Source organism: Pristiophorus japonicus, chromosome 2 (assembly GCF_044704955.1).
Source record: "Pristiophorus japonicus isolate sPriJap1 chromosome 2, sPriJap1.hap1, whole genome shotgun sequence".
NCBI classification, from domain to species: Eukaryota; Metazoa; Chordata; class Chondrichthyes; family Pristiophoridae; genus Pristiophorus; species Pristiophorus japonicus.
The window spans coordinates 303985870-304004790 of record NC_091978.1 but is presented as its reverse complement, the minus strand read 5'-3'; the positions used below and the strand labels follow the sequence as shown (position 1 = coordinate 304004790).

General features: G+C 48.6%; 1 protein-coding gene across 5 annotated transcripts in view; it reads left to right on the top strand.

Moving 5' to 3' along the window:
• LOC139247491 (E3 ubiquitin-protein ligase MARCHF1-like) overlaps positions 1-18921 on the top strand; it is an 801353-nt gene that overhangs the window by 733801 nt on the left and 48631 nt on the right. For all 5 annotated transcript variants that reach the window (XM_070871648.1, XM_070871643.1, XM_070871642.1 and 2 more), the window contains one exon: positions 12714-12894. In XM_070871648.1, the coding sequence (XP_070727749.1) occupies positions 12714-12894 (181 nt within the window). The remainder of the gene's footprint in view (positions 1-12713; positions 12895-18921) is intronic.

Here is an 18921-nt window from a genome sequence, read left to right as displayed (position 1 = left end):
TGTAATGTGTCCCTTTTTGATGTTTGCCCTTGATTTCTCTGCTCTCCACTCTTGTTTTTCTCCTTCCTACCTTTTGCTTCTGCCCCCATTTTACTTCCCTCTGCCTCCCTGCATAGGTTCCCATCCCCCTGCCATTTTAGTTTAAACCCTCCCCAACAGCACTAGCAAACACTCCTCCTAGGACATCAGTTCCGGTCCTGCCCAGGTGCAGACCGTCCGGTTTGTACTGGTCCCACCTCCCCCAGAACCGGTTACAGTATCCCAGGAATTTGAATCCCTCCCCCTTGCACCATTCCTCAAGCCATATATTCATCTGAGCTATCCTGCGATTCCTGCTCTGACTAGCATGTGGCACTGGTAACAATCCTGAGAATACTGCCTTTGAGGTCCTACTTTTTAATTTAACTCCTAGTTCCCTAAATTCAGCTTGTAGGACCTCATCCCATTTTTTACCTATATCGTTGGTGCCTATATGCACCACGACAGCTGGCTGTTCACCCTCCCCCTCCAAAATGTCCTGCAGCCACTCCGAGACATCCTTGACCCTTGCACCAGGGAGGCAACATACCATCCTGGAGTCTTGTTTGCACTGCAGAAACACCTATCTATTCCGCTTACAATAGAATCCCCTATCATTATAGCTCCCCCACTCTTTTTCCTGCCCTCTTGTGCAGCAGAGCCACTCCTGGGTGCCATTGACTTGGCTGCTGCTGCCTTCCCCTGATGAGCCACCTCCCTCAACAGTACCCTAAACGGTGTATCTGTTCTGGAGGGAGGGGACCCCTGCACTACCTGCCTTTCCTTGCTCTTCCTGATGGTCACCCATTCCCTATCTGGCTATGCAACCTTTACCTGCGGTGTGACCAACTCACTAAACGTGCTATTCACGACATCCTCAGCATCGCGGATGTTCCAGAGTGAATCCATGCACAGCTCCAGTGCCGCAATGCGGTCTGTCAGGAGCTGCAGCTGGACACACTTCCTGCACACATAGTAGTCAGGGACAGTGGTAGTGTCCCTGATTTCCCACATGGCACAGGAGGAGCATGACATAGGTCTGGGCTCTCCTGTTATGACTTAACCCTTAGTTTAACTTAATTTGTAACAATGCCAAAGGTTTCTTACTGCTAAGAAAAATAAAAGATCAAATAATCACCAACCAGCCAATCATTTAACCGCTTGGCTGTGACATCCCACTTCGATTTCTTCTTACTTCTTTGTTTACCTTCTGCCCCTGCCCCTGCACCAGCTGGCCTCCTCCGACTCTCGAGCCTTTATAGGCCGCTCGACTGCCCGGACTCCCACTCCTGTGGCCGTCTCCTCTGACTCTCGCGCCTTTATAGGTCACTCGACTGCTCGGACTCCTGCTCCTGTGGCTGCCTCCTCTGACTCTCGGGCCTTTATAGGCCGCTCGACTGCCCAGACTCCCGCTCCTGTGGTCGTCTCCTCCGACTCTCGGGCCTTTATAGGCCACTTGACTGCCCAAACTCCCGCTCCTGTGGCTGCCTCCTCCAACTCTCGGGCCTTCATAGGTCGCTCGACTACCCGAACTCCCGCTCCTGTCTTGTTTGATGCCATTGTGGGTCATAAACTCGTTGAATTTCGAGCTGGTGAAACACGGTCCATTGCGCTGACAAGGACGTCGGGCAAGCCATGGGTGGCGAACATGGCCCGGAGGCTTTCAATGGTGGCTGTGGACGTGCTGGATGACATGATTATGCATTCAATCCATTTGGAGTAAGCATCCACAACTACCAAAAAAATCTTTCCTCGAAAGGGGCCGGCAAAATCTATGTGGATCCTGGACCACGGTTTGGAGGGCCATGACCACAGACTCAGTGGAGCCTCCCTTGGTGCATTGCTCAGTTGCAAGCAAGTGTTGCACTGATGTACGCATGACTCCAAGTCCAAGTCAATGCCGGGCCACCAAACATGCGACCTGGCAATTGCCTTCATCATGACAATGCCTGGGTGGGTACTGTGTAGGTCATGTATAAACGTTTCCCTGCCTTTTTTTGGCAAAACCATGCGATTACCCCATAAAAGACAATCCGATTGGATGGACATTTCACCTTTGCGTCGGTGAAAAGGCTTAATTTCATCTTGCATTTCCCTGGGAATGGCCAACCAGTTCCCAGATAGGACGCAACTCTTTACTAATGATAGCACAGGATCCTGGCTGGTCCAGGTCCTGATCTGGCAAGCTGTGACGGATGACCCCTCACTCTCAAAAGCATCCATGACCAGTAGCAAGTCTGCGGGCTACCCCATTTCAACCCCAGTGGTGGGTAATGGTAGCCGGCTGAGAGCATCGGCACAGTTTTAAGTGCCTGGTCTGTGGCGGATAACATAGTCAGAAGCGGATAATGTTAGTGCCCATCTTTGGATGCGGGACGACGTATCTGAAAACAGCGAAATGAGCGGCTTGTGGTCAGTTTCAAGCTCAAATCGAAGTCCAAATAGGTATTGGTGCATTTTCTTAACCCAATATACACATACTAATGCCTCTTTCTCGACCACTGTAGGCTTTCTCAGCCTTAGACAGACTTCTAGATGCGTATGCAACCGGTTGGAAGTTGCCCGGTACATTGGCTTGCTGTAATACACAGCCGACCCCGTACGATGAGGCGTCACAAGCTAGCACGAAATGTTTACATGGATCATAGTGTACAAGTAACATTTGAACATAGTAGGTTCCTGTCCTCAAAGGCTGTGTCTTGAGATTTGCCCCAAACCCAGTCGTCACCCTTACGTAGCAACATGTGCAAAGGTTCTAACAACATGCTCAACCCGGGTAGAAAGTTACCGAAATAGTTGAGGAGTCCTAGGAACGAATGCAGCTCCATCACATTCTGTGCTCTGGGTGCATTCTTGATGGTCTCTGTCTTTGAGTCCGTGGGCCTGATGCCATCTGCTGCAATCTTTCTCTCCAAAAATTCGACTTCTGGTGCCAGGAAAACACACTTGGAGTGTTTCAGCCTGAGTCCCACTCTGTCTAGGCAACTTAGAACCTTTTCCAGGTTGTGTAGATGTTCGATGGTGTCACAACCAGTGATCAGGATGTCATCTTGAAACACAACGGTGCGCGGAACAGATTTCAGCAAACTCTCCATGTTTCTCTGGAAAATGGCTGCAGCCGAGTGAATCCCGAAAAGGCACCTGTGGTATATAAACAGTCCTTTGTGTGTGTTGATGCACGTCAGTCTTTTCGAAGATTCAGCCAGCTCCTGTGTCATGTAGGTAGAGGTTAGGTCCAACTTGGTGAACGACCTCCCCCCGCCCCCCGCCCCGCTAACGTTGCGAACAGGTCATTTGCCTTGGGCAGCGGGTCCTGGTCCTGTAGTGAGACTCGGTTAATCGTTACCTTGTAGTCTCCGCAGATTCTGACTGTGCCACCGCTTTTCAACACCGGAACAATTGGACTGGCCCACTCGTTGAACTCGACTGGCAATATAATTCCTTCGTGTTGGAGTATGTCCAGTTCGATCTCGACTTTCTCCCTCATCATGTATGGATCCGCCTGAGCCTTGTGAAGGATGAGCCATGCTTTGGGGCCTAGATGGATCTGTACCTTGGCGCCTGTGAAGTTGCCGTTGCCTGGTTCGAATAATGAGGGAAACTTGCTTAGCACTTGACGACACTAGGCGTCATCCACTGAAGATAGTACTTTGGTGCTCTCCACTCTCTGTCCTGTGACAGTGGGAACTGGTGCTCTCCACTCTCTGTCCTGTGACAGTAGGAACTGGTGCTCTCCACTCTCTGTCCTGTGACAGTGGGAACTGGTGCTCTCCACTCTCTGTCCTGTGACAGTGGGAACTGGTGCTCTCCACTCTCTCGTCCTGTGACAGTGGGAACTGGTGCTCTCCACTCTCTGTCCTGTGACAGTGGGAACTGGTGCTCTCCACTCTCTCGTCCTGTGACAGTGGGAACTGGTGCTCTCCACTCTCTGTCCTGTGACAGTGGGAACTGGTGCTCTCCACTCTCTGTCCTGTGACAGTGGGAACTGGTGCTCTCCACTCTCTGTCCTGTGACAGTGGGAACTGGTGCTCTCCACTCTCTGTCCTGTGACAGTGGGAACTGGTGCTCTCCACTCTCTGTCCTGTGACAGTGGGAACTGGTGCTCTCCACTCTCTGTCCTGTGACAGTGGGAACTGGTGCTCTCCACTCTGTCCTGTGACAGTGGGAACTGGTGCTCTCCACTCTCTCGTCCTGTGACAGTGGGAACTGGTGCTCTCCACTCTCTCGTCCTGTGACAGTTTGAACTGGTGCTCTCCACTCTCTGTCCTGTGACAGTGGGAACTGGTGCTCTCCACTCTCTCGTCCTGTGACAGTGGGAACTGGTGCTCTCCACTCTCTCGTCCTGTGACAGTTTGAACTGGTGCTCTCCACTCTCTGTCCTGTGACAGTTGGAACTGGTGCTCTCCACTCTCCCGTCCTGTGACAGTGGGAACTGGTGCTCTCCACTCTCTGTCCTGTGACAGTGGGAACTGGTGCTCTCCACTCCCTGTCCTGTGACAGTTGGAACTGGTGCTCTCCACTCTCTGTCCTGTGACAGTGGGAACTGGTGCTCTCCACTCTCTGTCCTGTGACAGTGGGAACTGGTGCTCTCCACTCTCTGTCCTGTGACAGTTGGAACTGGTGCTCTCCACTCTCTGTCCTGTGACAGTTGGAACTGGTGCTCTCCACTCTCTGTCCTGTGACAGTGGGAACTGGTGCTCTCCACTCTCCCGTCCTGTGACAGTGGGAACTGGTGCTCTCCACTCTCTGTCCTGTGACAGTGGGAACTGGTGCTCTCCACTCTCCCGTCCTGTGACAGTTGGAACTGGTGCTCTCCACTCTCTGTCCTGTGACAGTGGGAACTGGTGCTCTCCACTCTCCCGTTGGTGTAGGAGGGAGGGCTTTAGTTTCCTGAACAATTGGGACCGCTTCTGGGGAAGGTGGAACCTGTACAAGTCGGACAGGTTACACCTCAACAGAGACGGGACCAATGTTCTCACAGGTGGTTTTGATAGTACGGTTGGGAGGGCTTTAAACTAGCTTGGCAGGAGGATTGGAACCCAGGAGAGGGCTCTGAGCTAGTTAGAGTGGGTGAGAGCTCAGATGAACAGATCCCCAAGAAAGAATGCAAAAGGCAGGAGGCAACAGAGCAGAGTAGCACTGGGGTAAGTGTAAACCACAAGATGATAGGAAGGGACAACATATATGAATATAAAGGGGCTGCAGGAGGGGTCAAAACTAAAAATCATGGTTTAAAAACTAGTATTAAAACACTTTACCTAAAAGCACACAGCATTCGAAACAAAGTAAATGAGTCGACGGCACAAATCATTACAAATGGGTATGATTTGGTGGCCATTACAGAAACGTGGTTGCAGGGGGGCCAAGACTGGGAATTAAACATACAGGGGTATCTGACAATTCAGAAAGATAGACAAGAAGGGAAAGGAGGTGGGGTAGTTCTGTAAATAAAGGATGATATCTGGGCAGTTGTGAGAGACGATATTGGCTCTAATGAACAAAATGTTGAATAATTGTGGGTGGAAATTAGAGATAGTAAGGGGAAAAAGTCACTGGTGGGCGTAGTTTATAGGCCCCCAAATAATAACTTCATGGTGGGGCGGACAATAATCAGGGGAGTAATGGAGGCATGTGAAAAAGGAACGGCAGTAATCATGGGGGATTTTAACCGACATATCGATTGGTCAAATCAAATCGCACGGGTAGCCTGGAGGAGGAATTCATAGAATGCATACGGGATTGTTTCTTAGAACAGTATGTTACAGAACCTACAAGGGAGCAAGCTATCTTAGATGTGGTCCTCTGTAAGGAGACAGGAATAATAAATGATTTCCTAGTAAGAGATCCTCTCGGAATGAGTGATCACAGTATGGTTGAATTTGTAATACAGATTGAGGGTGAGGAAGTTGTGTCTCAAACGAGCATACTATGCTTAAACAAAGGGGACTACAGTGGGATGAGGGCAGAATTGGCTAAAGTAGAGTGGGAACACAGACTAAACGGTGGCACAATTGAGGAACAGTGGAGGACTTTTAAGGAGCTCTTTCATAGTGCTCAACCAAAATATATTCCAGTGAAAAATAAGGGCAGTAAGAGAAGGGATAACCAGCCAAGGATAACCAAGGAAATAAAGGAGAGTATCAAATTAAAAACCAATGCATATAAGGTGGCCAAGGTTAGTGGGAAACTAGAAGATTGGGAAAATTTTAAACGACAGCAAAGTATGACTAAGAAAGCAATAAAGAAGGGGAAGATAGATTACGAAAGTAAACTTGCGCAAAACATAAAAACAGATACTAAAAGCTTTAACCGATATATAAAACGGTAAAGAGTGACTAAAGTAAATGTTGGTCCTGTGGTGTATGTAGCACACAAATCACTGTCTCCACACGGTCTGGTGTTGATCTAACTGCTGTGACCTTCGTCCTTTATTGTTCAGCTCCAGAGTGCCTCTCAGGTGTGGTGGTCAGCCTGTTGCTGTTACAGGTACTACCAGGTTTCCCACCACAGCGCCCTCTCTGGTGTGGCATAGTGCTTACATTACATTTAAGGTACTGGGACGATACACACATCATTACATAACATCACCTTCCCTCCCCACCCCCACCAGGACGCAGGACAACGATACACACATCATTACATAACATCACACTTGTCCAACGGAAGGCAGGTAGACTTAGACAGTGCGTTAGTATGGTACATATTATCTGGTACATTAACTAGTTATTGACTGGTAACGGATCCCTGATTTCCTTGTTAGCTGTTATCATTAATTGTACTTCATCCATTATTTTACACAAATACAGTGGCCATTCAGCATTAAAAAATTAATTCTTATTATAAATTCGCCATCTCACATTAACATAGCTCATTTTGGACTCGCTCTGCCTTACAGAAGCCCTTTGTGGGGACCACCTCATGGTAAGGCCCTTTTAAGACTCCCGGGTGCATTTCCTTTTTAAGGCGCCATCTTTGATGCTCTGCTGCTCTGAGCACGATGCCGCCACCATCTTCTTCTCCGCCGCTCCTGATGCCCTCCGCCGTCGCAGCCTCCGCTCCCCTCCGCTGCCACCTGACTTGTCACCTCTCCTGCGGCCGTCATGGTCTCTGCAGCGGCCGCACTTGCCGCGTCCCCCGCGGCCTCCGTAGCCCCCAACCTCCAGCTGCTGCCGCCGCCCGATGCTAACAGCTCCTCGGCGGGGCTCTTCCAATCCCTCGCACCCCGCCGGCTCACTCCCCCCCACTAGGCCCCTCTTTGCAGGGCGGCTTGCCTGTGGGGGCTGAGGCTGCAGGATCTCTGTGTGAGGTCCGGGCCTGGGCCTTGCCTGTGGGTGGATTGAGGCTGCAGCTCCAGCTCGGTCGGCGCTGCTCTCTGGGGATCCGGGGCACGGCTGCACCCCGGGGAGCAGCAGCCTGTGGGACGATGAAGTCTTCCCAACTCCCACGGACCGTCCCCATCCACCTCCGGCTGAGGAGTGTCGGCCCATTGCCTGCAACGACCCACAAAGGTAAAATGTGCGTCTCGTCCCCGTGGGATACCTGCACCATCGCTCTGCCAAGAACAGGTATTAGTTCCCTGGTGTAGGTACGCAGCTTCACCGTGACCAGGACCAGCTTGGGTTGTGCAGCTGGGTTAGTCCACAGTTTATCAAAAGTTCTCCGACTCACCAACGATGGACCCGAGCCCGTGTCCACTTCCATACACACCGGGACTCCGTTGATTTTTACTTCCCTTATCACTGGGGCGAATCGTCGGTACACGTGGGCAGTCCAAACGCCTCATCTTCTTCTACCTGCTCCTCGCTGAACAGTAGATCATCCCCCATCTCCTCAGCTACATGGTGAGTCTGATTTCTTTTACACAAACGCTGAAGGTGGCCTTTAACGTGGCAGGTATTGCAGGTGTACTCCGCAAACCTGCACCAGTGAGCCTCATGGCTTTCTCCACAGTGCCAGCATGGTGCTGTTTGATTGGCCCCCCCTTAGCGGATTCTAAGTTCCAGGACCCCGAGGTCCGTGCTCTCTGCCCCGGGCAGAGCCACATTCTGCAGTTTTGTTCGTGGTGGCCGCTATCCTGTGGACAGTGTCTGCCGGGTTCGAGACTGTGTGGATTATGTGCTTGGTGCTGCATGTCGAGGTCATATGCGCCCGGCTGATTGTGATGGCCTTTGTCAGGGTGACTGTGGGTTCCATGGCCAGCAGCTTGTGAAGGAGGCCCTCGTGGCCAAACCCCATAACAAAAACGTCCCGCAAAGCCTCGTCAAGGTGTGCACCAAAATCACACGGCGCCGCGAGTCTCCTGAGGTCAGCAGCATATTTGGTGACATCCTGGCCCTCGGGTCTGCAGTGATGGTAAAATTTGTATCTGGCCGTGAGGATGCTCTCCTTCGGTTTCAACTGGTCACGGATGAGTTCAGTCAGCTCCTCGTATGACTTGTCCCTGGCGCTCCCAGGTGCCAGCAAATCCCTGACGAGACAGTAAACCTCATCGCCACAGCTGGAGAGCAATATCACCTTACGCTTCTCTCTCATTGCGTATGTGTCCTCCGTCAGGTCATTTGCTGTGAAGTAGTACTCGAGCCTTTCCGTAAAGGCCTTCCAATCATTGCCCACGGTAAAATCCTTTAGCGAGCCCAGAGTAGCCATGGAGTTCATCCGCTTCCTAGTCACCAATTTGGTGTATGTAGCACACAAATCACTGTCTCCACACGGTCTGGTGTTGATCTAACTGCTGTGACCTTCATCCTTTATTGTTCAGCTCCAGAGTGCCTCTCAGGTGTGGTGGTCAGCCTTATATAGCGCCTGTTGCAGGTACTACCAGGTTTCTCACCACAGCGCCCTCTGTGGTGTGGCATAGTGCTTACATTACATTTACGGTACTGGGACGATACACACATCATTACATAACAGATCCCTTAAAGATGAGAAGGGGGATTTAATAATGGGAAATGTGGAAATGGCTGAGACCTTAAACAATTATTTTGCTTCGGTCTTCACAGTGGAAGACACAAAAACCATGCCAAAAATTGCTGGTCATGGGAATGTGGGAAGGGAGGACCTTGAGACAATCACTATCACGACGGAGGTAGTGCTGGACAGGCTAATGGGACTCAAGGTAGACAAGTCCCCTGGTCCTGATGAAATGTATCCCAGGGTATTAAAAGAGATGGCGGAAGTTATAGCAGATGCATTCGTTATAATCTACCAAAATTCTCTGGACTCTGGGGAGGTGCCATCGGATTGGAAAGCAGCTAATGTAACGCCTCTGTTTAAAAAGGGGGCAGACAAAAGGCAGGTAACTATAGGCCGGTTAGTTTAACATCTGTAGTGGGGAAAATGCTTGAAGCTATCATTAAGGAAGAAATAGCGGGACATCTAGATAGGAATAGTGCAATCAAGCAGACGCAGCATGGATTCATGAAGGGGAAATCATGTTTAACTAATTTACTGGAATTCTTTGAGGATATAACGAGCATGGTGGATGTGGTGTATTTAGATTTCCAAAAGGCATTCGATAAGGTGCCATACAAAAAGTTACTGCAGAAGATAAAGGTACGTGGAGTCAGAGGAAATGTATTAGCATGGATCGAGAATTGGCTGGCTAACAGAAAGCAGAGAGTCGGGATAAATGGGTCCTTTTCGGGTTGGAAATCGGTGGCTAGTGGTGTGCCACAGGGATCGGTGCTGGGATCACAATTGTTTACAATATACATAGATGACCCGGAAGAGGGGACAGAGTGTAGTGTAACAAAATTTGCAGATGACACAAAGATCAGTGGGAAAGTGGGTTGTGTAGAGGACACCGAGAGGCTGCAAAGAGATTTAGATAGGTTAAGCGAATGGGCTAAGGTTTGGCAGATGGAATACAATGTCGGAAAATGTGAGGTCATCCACCTTGGGAAATAAACAGTAAAAGGGAATATTATTTGAATGGGGAGAAATTACAACATGCTGCGGTGCAGAGGGACCTGGGGGTCCTTGTGCATGAATCCCAAAAAGTTAGTTTGCAGGTGCAGCAGGTAATCAGGAAGGCGAATGGAATGTTGACCTTCATTGCGAGAGGGATGGAGTACAAAAGCAGGGAGGTCCTGCTGCAACTGTACAGGGTATTGGTGAGGCTGCACCTGGAGTACTGCGTGCAGTTTTGGTCACCTTACTTAAGGAAGGATATACTTGCTTTGGAGGGGGTACAGAGACGATTCACTAGGCTGATTCCGGAGATGAGGGGGTTACCTTATGATGATAGATTGAGTAGACTGGGTCTTTACTCGTTGGAGTTCAGAGGATGAGGGGTGATCTTATAGAAACATTTAAAATAATGAAGGGGATAGACAGGATAGAGGCAGAGAGGTTGTTTCCACTGCTCAGGGAGACTAGAACTAGGGGGCACAGCCTCAAAATATGGGGGAGCCAATTTAAAACCGAGTTGAGAAGGAATTTCTTCTCCCAGATGGTTGTGAATCTGTGGAATTCTCTGCCCAAGGAAGCAGTTGAGGCTAGCTCATTGAATGTATTCAAATCACAGATAGATAGATGTTTAAACAATAAGGGAATTAAGGGTTATGGGGAGCGGGCGGGTAAGTGGAGCTGAGTCCATGGCCAGATCAGCCATGATCTTGTTGAATGGCGGAGCAGGCTCGAGGGGCTAGATGGCCTACTCCTGTTCCTAATTCTTATGTTCTTATGTTCTTATTAATGTTGGGGAAGTCCAGAACCAGGGGTCGCAGTCTAAGGATAAGGGGTAAGCCATTTAGGACCGAGATGAGGAGAAACTTCTTCACCCAGAGTGGTGAACCTGTGGAATTCTCTACCACAGAAAGTTGTTGAGGCGAATTCACTAAATATATTCAAAAAGGAGTTAGATGTAGTCCTTACTACTCGGGGGGTCAAGGGGTATGGCTCGAAAGCAGGAATGGGGTACTGAAGTTGCATGTTCAGCCATGAACTCATTGAATGGCGGTGCAGGCTCGAAGGGCCGAATGGCCTACTCCTGCACCTATTTTCTATGTTTCTATGATGTCGTTCCAATTCCATCTAATCTTTTCTAGCCAGCTTCAGCTGAGCAGTGTTGGGCCATTGGCTGGTACAATCCACAATGATAGGTCATGCACAGCTCCATCATACGATACCTTCACTGCTGCACTTCCAATGACTGGTATGAGCTCTTTGGTGTAGGTATGCAGCTTTGCATTAATCGGGCTCAGTTTGGGCCTTTGTGCTTTATTGTCCCACAGTTTCTCGAAAACCTTCTGGCTCATTATTGACTGACTCGCACCCGTGTCCAACTCCATGGATACTGGAACTCCATTTAATTTGACTTTCAGCATTATAGGAGGGCTCTTGGTGGTGAAGGTATGAACCCCATACACTTCTTCCTCGGGTTGAGTTGCCTGTGCTGCGTGATCCACGCCAGATCGATCATCCTCTGCCACGTGGTGTGTCGCAGCACGTTTGCACATTTGCTGGAGATGCCCCATCATTGCACAGCCTTTGCACACGTAGTGCTTGAATCGACACTGATGGGCCCGATTACCCCCGCAGCGCCAACACGGTGCTAATGGATTCACATTCACTCCCTATGGCGGACTCTGAATCGTCACAGGTCTTGCAGCCGCAGACTTATAGGCCTTGCCATATGCAGTTTGGCCTGCTAGCGACGTCATTTTATGCACAGTACTTGTTGGTGTTGAGAAGATATCTGTTTGGTTTTATCGTCCGTGGCCATGTATGCCTGGGCGATCGCGATGGTCCAGCTCAGGTCTAGGGTTTCGGCAGCCAGCAGCTTTCAAAGAATGACCTCGTGGCTGATGCCCAGCACGAAAAAGTCCCACAGCATTTGCCCCAATGCAGCTCCAAAATCGCAAGGTCCCACGAGGCATCTCAGGTCGGCGACGTAATCCGCCATGTCCTGGCCCCCGGAGTGATGGTGCGTGTAAAAACGATACCTGGCCATGAGGATACTCTCCTTCGGCTTGAGGTGGTCCCGAACCAGCGTGCACAACTCTGTATATTCCTTCTCCGTTGGTTTTGTCGGTGCGAGCAGATTCTTGATGAGGCTGTATATTTCAGGCCCACAGATGGTGAGGAGAATCACCCTGCACTTGGCCATGTTAGTGTCTCCTTCCAGCTCATTGGCCATGACGTAGTGTTCGAGACGCTCGATGAAAGCTTCCCAATCATCACCCTCTACGACTCTCTCTAATATTCCAATGGCAGCCATGGTTGCATGAAGGTTCGTATTCTGTTACTCTTCGCCAATTGTTGTGTATAGAAGAACTCCACGAGGCTGAGTACTTTGAGCTAGACTTAGTGTGACCTTAGTCTTTATTACAACTCCAGAGTGCCTAAACAACATTGCAGCCAACCTTTTATACTGGCCCTGCACATGTGTGCAGGTGACCATTAGGACTCCAACAGTCGCGCCCTCTGGTGGCAAGTTTTACATAGTTACATACACAACAATTTTGATAATGGGCGAGAAGCCGGCGATCTGAAAGCCCTTTTTTACTGCCCATGCCGGAAATAATGCCCATTTTTAGGCAATAAGCACAAAAGTGGAGGTTCTAGCCCATTGTTCTGGATTAAATATATTTCAGTAAAATAACATGTATAGTGTGGTAACCAGCTTCTGACCACAAGGTTCTCACACGGTTAGTGTTTTTTTGATGATGTTTCACTAAACTTTCTCCTCTCAGGATCTGCCACTGTGAAGGAGATGATGACGGTCCACTCATCACGCCTTGCCGTTGCACAGGGACACTGCGTTTCGTACACCAAGCCTGTCTACATCAGTGGATCAAGAGTTCCGACACGCGCTGCTGTGAACTCTGTAAATACGACTTCATAATGGAGACGAAACTCAAACCGTTGCGTAAGGTATGTCCTCCAGGAATCATCAACCAGATTTGTTTTGTAGGACTGTAGGGTTTGCTACAAGATTTGTATCTAAAATGGAAATCTGTTCTGATTTTATTGCAGATCATGCACAAATCACAAAGCCAAACAAGGCAACCTAGCTTAAAATATGTTCTGAGTCTTTATAAGCTATATTTACTATCTGCGTTCTACAAATAGCTTTTCTTAGATAAGTTGGACAATAGCACTTACATGGAGCTGGTTGAGTTTAGTTCTGCTCATTGTTGAGTTTCTGGGTCTGTACCAATTAACCCTTTCACTCCTAAGGTCCAAAACATTCGACTGGACTTGGTGACAGTGATTGTATTTTATTCAGTGAAATACATCACAGAGTCTGAGCAGCAGTTAAACAAGGTACAATCAAGGTTTGTATTACCCATTAGGCCCTGGGTCAGCCCGGATTTTCCCGGGTCAGCCACTGTCAAACCTGGCCTCTAGCTTGTTTGTCCGCCCGGTGTGACATATGTGGGTCGTCTGCCACCCCAAAACCCTCCTTGGCTTGTCTGGTGGATGTTCCAAGGCTTCTTGCCAAATTCCTCTACAATATAAGTGTTTCAGAGACCGCCTTCTTACACTTCTTCTTCTCAGCAAAGCCTATTGAGACCAGTTAACACAATCGTTGACTTGACTTACACCTGAAACCAACCCGCCCCCCCTCCCCACCGTCCATCCAATTACAGGGATGCATCCCTAATGATCCCGCCTGCCCCTATCAGGTCCTCATTTCATGACACCCTGACATCATCTGTTTTTCATCAGCAAGACTCACATCTGGGGTAGTTATGCCAACACAAACGGAACATGTCTCCATATTTTATACGTTTTAAAGTTTAATTGGTTTATTGTGCCAGGTTTAATGTCCCCCCACCCCATCGACTTTTAGCCAGGGGGCACTTGTATAATTTGTGTGCTTTTACTGCCCTAAAAAAAAAAGGTTTGGAGTGTACTCCCCTTTTAATCAGGGGGCATTTGACTTAATGTTTATTTTGTTTTGCAACTAAAAGAGTTGTAGAGCTGTTGACTCTCCACGTTGCCATCCTCGCCTGCCTTCTGGACACGCCATGGTGCACCATCTTGCCGTCCAGAGGAGGCGGGGGTCCCCAGTGGAGTGCACTCTACGCGGGAGTCCTCCAACTATTTATTGGGGGGTGGAGGTGGGTGCATGGAGCAGTCCCGTGCAACAAGTTTTTAAGTCTGTTCATGGGCTCCCAGGCCACCTGTAATTTCTGTGGTCTGGAGGAGTCCGTGTTCCATGTTTTTACGGAATGTGCGAGGTTGCAGTCCCGATTGCATTATTTGAAGGGGCTGCTCCTCAAATTCTGGTTGCACTTCAGTCCCACACTCCTGATCTTTGGGCACTCTGTGCGGAGGGGATCGTGTAGGTCGGAAGGCCTCCTCGTAGGACTGCTCCTGGGCATGGCCAAGGGTGCCATCTGCTGATCCAGGCAGCGGGCGGTCGAGGGGGTCGTTCAGCCCGACTGCCTGCCTCTCTTCCGCGGTTACATCTGAGCCAGGATATTCCTAGAGATGGAGCACGCGGTGTCCACCGGTACGCTCGCAGCCTTCCGCGAGAGGTGGGCGCCAGAGGGACTGGAGTGCATCATCACCCCCGGCAACCAAATTTTAATTTGATTTTATGTTTTAAGGTTATTCCGTTTATTATTCCGGGTTTAGTGTCCGCCTCCCCCACTTTAAGCCAGAGGGCACTTATATAATTTGTGTTTTTAGTGTCCTAAAAATAAAGGGCGCTTGAAATGTGTTTGGAGTGTCCCCCGCCCCCTTTAATCAGTGGGCACTTGATTTAATTTTTTATTTTGTCTTCAACTAAATGAGTTGTAGAGCTGTTGACTCTCCACGTTGCCATCCTCATCTACCGTCCGGACACGCCATGGCGCACCATCTTGCCGTCCGGAGGAATGCACTCTACGCGTGAGTCTTCCCCCTATTTATTGGGGACTTGGCATGGAGGGTGGTGCACGGAGCAGTCCCTTGCAACAAGTTTTTAAGCCGGTTCACAGGCTCTCAGGCCGCCTACAATTTCTGCGGTCTGGAGGAGTCCGTGTTCTATGTTTTTATGGAATGTGCGAGGTTGCAGCCCCTGTTTCATTATTTGAAGGGGCTGCTCCTCAAATTCTGATTGCACTTCAGTCCCACACTCCTGATCTTTGGGCATCCTGTGCTGAGGTGAGCAGGCACGTTGGAAGGCCCCCTCATAGGACTGCTCCCGGGCATGGCTAAGGGGGCCACCAGCCAGTCCAGGCAGCGGGCGGTCAAGGGGGTTGTTTAGCCCGACTGCCTGCCTCTCTTCCGCGGTTACATCCGGTCCAGGGTGTCCCTGGAGATGGAGCACGCGGTGTCCACCGGTACGCTCGCGGCCTTCCGCGAGAGGTGAGCGCCGGAGGGACTGGAGTGCATCATCACCCCCGGCAACCAAATTTTAATTTGAATTTAATGTCTAAAGTTTAATTTGTTTAAGTGGTCTGTTTCAGTGCCCCCCCCCCCCCCCCCCACTTTTAGCCAGGGAGCACGTTTAGCATTTGTGTTTCTAGTGCCCTCAAAAAAACACAAACAAAAAAAAAACAAGGGGGCACTTGAAAATTTTTTGGGAGTGTGCCCTCCCCCTTTAATCAGGGGGGCACTTGAGTACTGATACAGCTAAAAATAGTTGTGGAGCTGTTGAGTTGGGAGTGGCTTAGCCAGTCACGTGATGTTCGCAAGACTCAATAAAACCCCAGCCAGTTGGGTTTAAGGGATGCACAATGAAGCAGGTGGTTGTGAGCCTGGTGGATGAACTGGTAATGTGTGGTGTGATTGTTAAATCTTTGCCAATAATCCAACCAATTTTTAATAGCAATGTACTGCCATGAATTCTTAAGCAATGAACCCATGAAACAAAAACATTACACCCTCCATAGGGGTACCTAACTGGTGCATCCCAAGTCCTTATGACATCTTCCCCATGGGGACTCTGGAGCAGCAGTAATAAAGGCAGATGGGAAGGAAATCCACAGGGACCTGCATACGACCCCCCCCTTCCCTCGCCCCTGCCCCCGTTGACATTTACCATTTGCCTGGGTGGGGAAGAAGAGGCCAGTGGAGGTCCTAGTGTGGGTAGACAGCGAAAATTGATGGTCAGATGGTTAGGTGCCAGTAGACATCACCACATAAATTTTCTGTTATTCTCTGCTGTTCTTCCTAATTACTGGGGTTGGGATGGAATGGGAGCACTCTTTTTGTAAGCCTCTTCTGTACCCTTTTCCTTTTGTACTGCTCCAATGTCTCTGCGTGGCTCTCATATAGGTTTCACTCAGCATTTATTGTTTACCCTTTTTCAGGATTACACCAAGATTTGTGGGTCACGTATTGTGTTGAAGCTGGGGCTGAGGAAAGTCTATTAGAGAGATAATGCAACAGTGGGGATATGGTCTGATGCCTGGGATACTTTTAGTGGGGACTGGGCTCTGTCAACACAAATGAGGACTGCTGTTGCATGGAAGAATTTGTACCATGGGGTGTGAGTTTTAGAAACATTTGTGTAGCCTAGGTCAAAGCCCTGGTCCCTAAGAATACTCAGGAGGGGTGGGACTAGATGGACTTAGGCGATAGGGGTGTGGGGTAACTGGCACAGTGTGTGTATCTGTGGACAGACATGAGAGAGATTGCAGGCTTTTAGAATTCTGTGAATGCAGAAGATTGAGGTTAGGTGGTGAAATGTTGGACTGGTACGGACAGCTGGCTGTTGGAGAGGAGTGTAGAAGTACTGAAGTAAGTCTACTGGGGATAGACTACTGAAGAAGTCTAGAGGCATTGAAGAGAAAAGTAGATTTTGGGATATTGGTGAAGATATGGGGACTAGAAGCACCACTAGGAGAGATGGAAGAAATGTGGGGTTTTAAATATCAGCTATTCTATTTCTATTTATTATATAAAGGGACACAGCCCTTGGTGACGAATACACATATTTATATATTTGTGAGCAATGCCATGGAAGATTCACTCGTAGAAAGATAACATTACTGATCTTTGCTTCTGAGGTGAAGTTAAATTAGATAAAAGCACAAGGTGGACTTAAGATCATAATGTTATAGGGAAAAATACTGACATATTTTTGCTTTTCTCTTGTTTTTTTGATGAGGCAGCTATAATTTCACTGAGCACTAAAAATTTAGCCTGTCACAGAATGACTTGTCACAGTCCAAATACATCTTCCCTACTCCAGCTGCCACACTTGGTATAATTATATGCGGCATCTGCCAGTCAGCTTTTAAGTAGACACTACCTGGCCAAGCAAGCTGTCACCATCCATCGAATGCTGCAAACTTTCTTAGATGTGAACATAATGGGAACGGAACATAACTGTCATTTGTTTTACCAGTGTACAGCCTTAAATTATATTGTCTATCCCAGTGTTTGTGACATTTTACTCAATACAGTATTTATTTTTGTGTTTAATTTTGGAGAAGCTGCAGTGACAATAGTCTGGATTTGAACTCCAGGTGGGAGTCGTGCGTGCAGGTGGGGGGCTGTGGAGGATGGGAAAATGTCTGGGCCCCCGCAGCGTGCGATGAGGGGCAGTTTAACTTCAAAGCCCCGTCTGCAGGGCCTATGACATTCTCCCAGTCACACCCAGAATCAAGCTTGAGCTGGGATTTCTGATGGCAAGGAGGCAGAAGAAGACCCAATGGAATAGTCGCCAGCAGTCAGGTAAGTAGTTAAGAGGGAGATCGGGAGTGGATCATGATCGGGGAGGGAAGCCTGGGACAGGAATTTCCCACAAGGAAACAAACAAAAAAATAGATTTGCTCACCTTTCTAGTCTCTTCTGGCACCACTCCTGTTTGCTGGCCTCCCTGTGCAGCCCTCAGGTTAAAATTGCAGTGCACCCTCAATGGTCTCATTGCTGCCCATTCGCCTGCTAAAAAAAGATTAAAATTCCAATCCACAGGCAAGCAGCAGGTAAATCGCAGCAGCCATTATAAATGGCCCAGTATCAGATTGGCCCTAGAGCAATTTTATAATGTGTAATAAGCTCTGCAAGTGTAGGTGGAGAAACAGGGCATTGGTAGAGATTTTCCATAGTTTCTGGAGACATTCGTGACCATTTCCGCACAGTTCGTAATTTTATTTTAGATATCATAAAATCTAGTAAATAATCAGCTCCTGGAAAAATACTTGTGTCAGTTTAAACTTGATATAAGCCTGGAAATTCTAACCTCTGAAATATTTGCTTATGTGTTTGGGGCAGGGAACTTATCCTCAACTTGCTGCTTCTCTGCCCATTAAACACAGTGCTGGAAATTGCTATGGCACGTCTCAGTGTGCAGTGTGCTTTCTCATGTAAAATGTATATTCCAAGTCTTTAATATGTAGCTCCAGTCATTGGCGGTTTGATTGCGACAACATTCCAGAACAAGATTAACATATTCTTCTCACAATGTGTTAGTCGTGTCCATTTAAAATGGACATTTGGAGGTCATCCTGTTTCTGGAATGTTGGAAATTAACTGGAACAATGAAAAAAGAAAGACTTGCATTTATGTAGCACCTTACACAATCTCAGGATGTCGCAAAGCGCCTTACAACCAGTGAAGTACTTTTGAAGTGTAGACACTGTTGTATTACAGGAAACATGGCAGCCAATTTACAATGGGTAACTATTTAAAAGTTTGATGTCAAACTATTTTGACTGTTTAAATTTTAACAATGGGGCTAAAATTGGATAAAGCTCAAAAACGGGCGCCAGGACCGTGATGTACAATCTGCCCACACCCGTTCAAAGTAGCTGCTGCTACTTTACATGATTGCAATGCACAGCCCAGCACTGAATGCACAGCTGACAGGCTGTGCGCTAAACAAAGAACCAATATTTGCATGAGACCAGGTTTACTTAAAGCTACCCAGTGCATCTTAAAGGCAATCTGCACTTCTTAAAGGTGAGCTGCCATCTGGTGATGAAAAATGTTCTAAGTGTTTCAACACTAATCCAAATG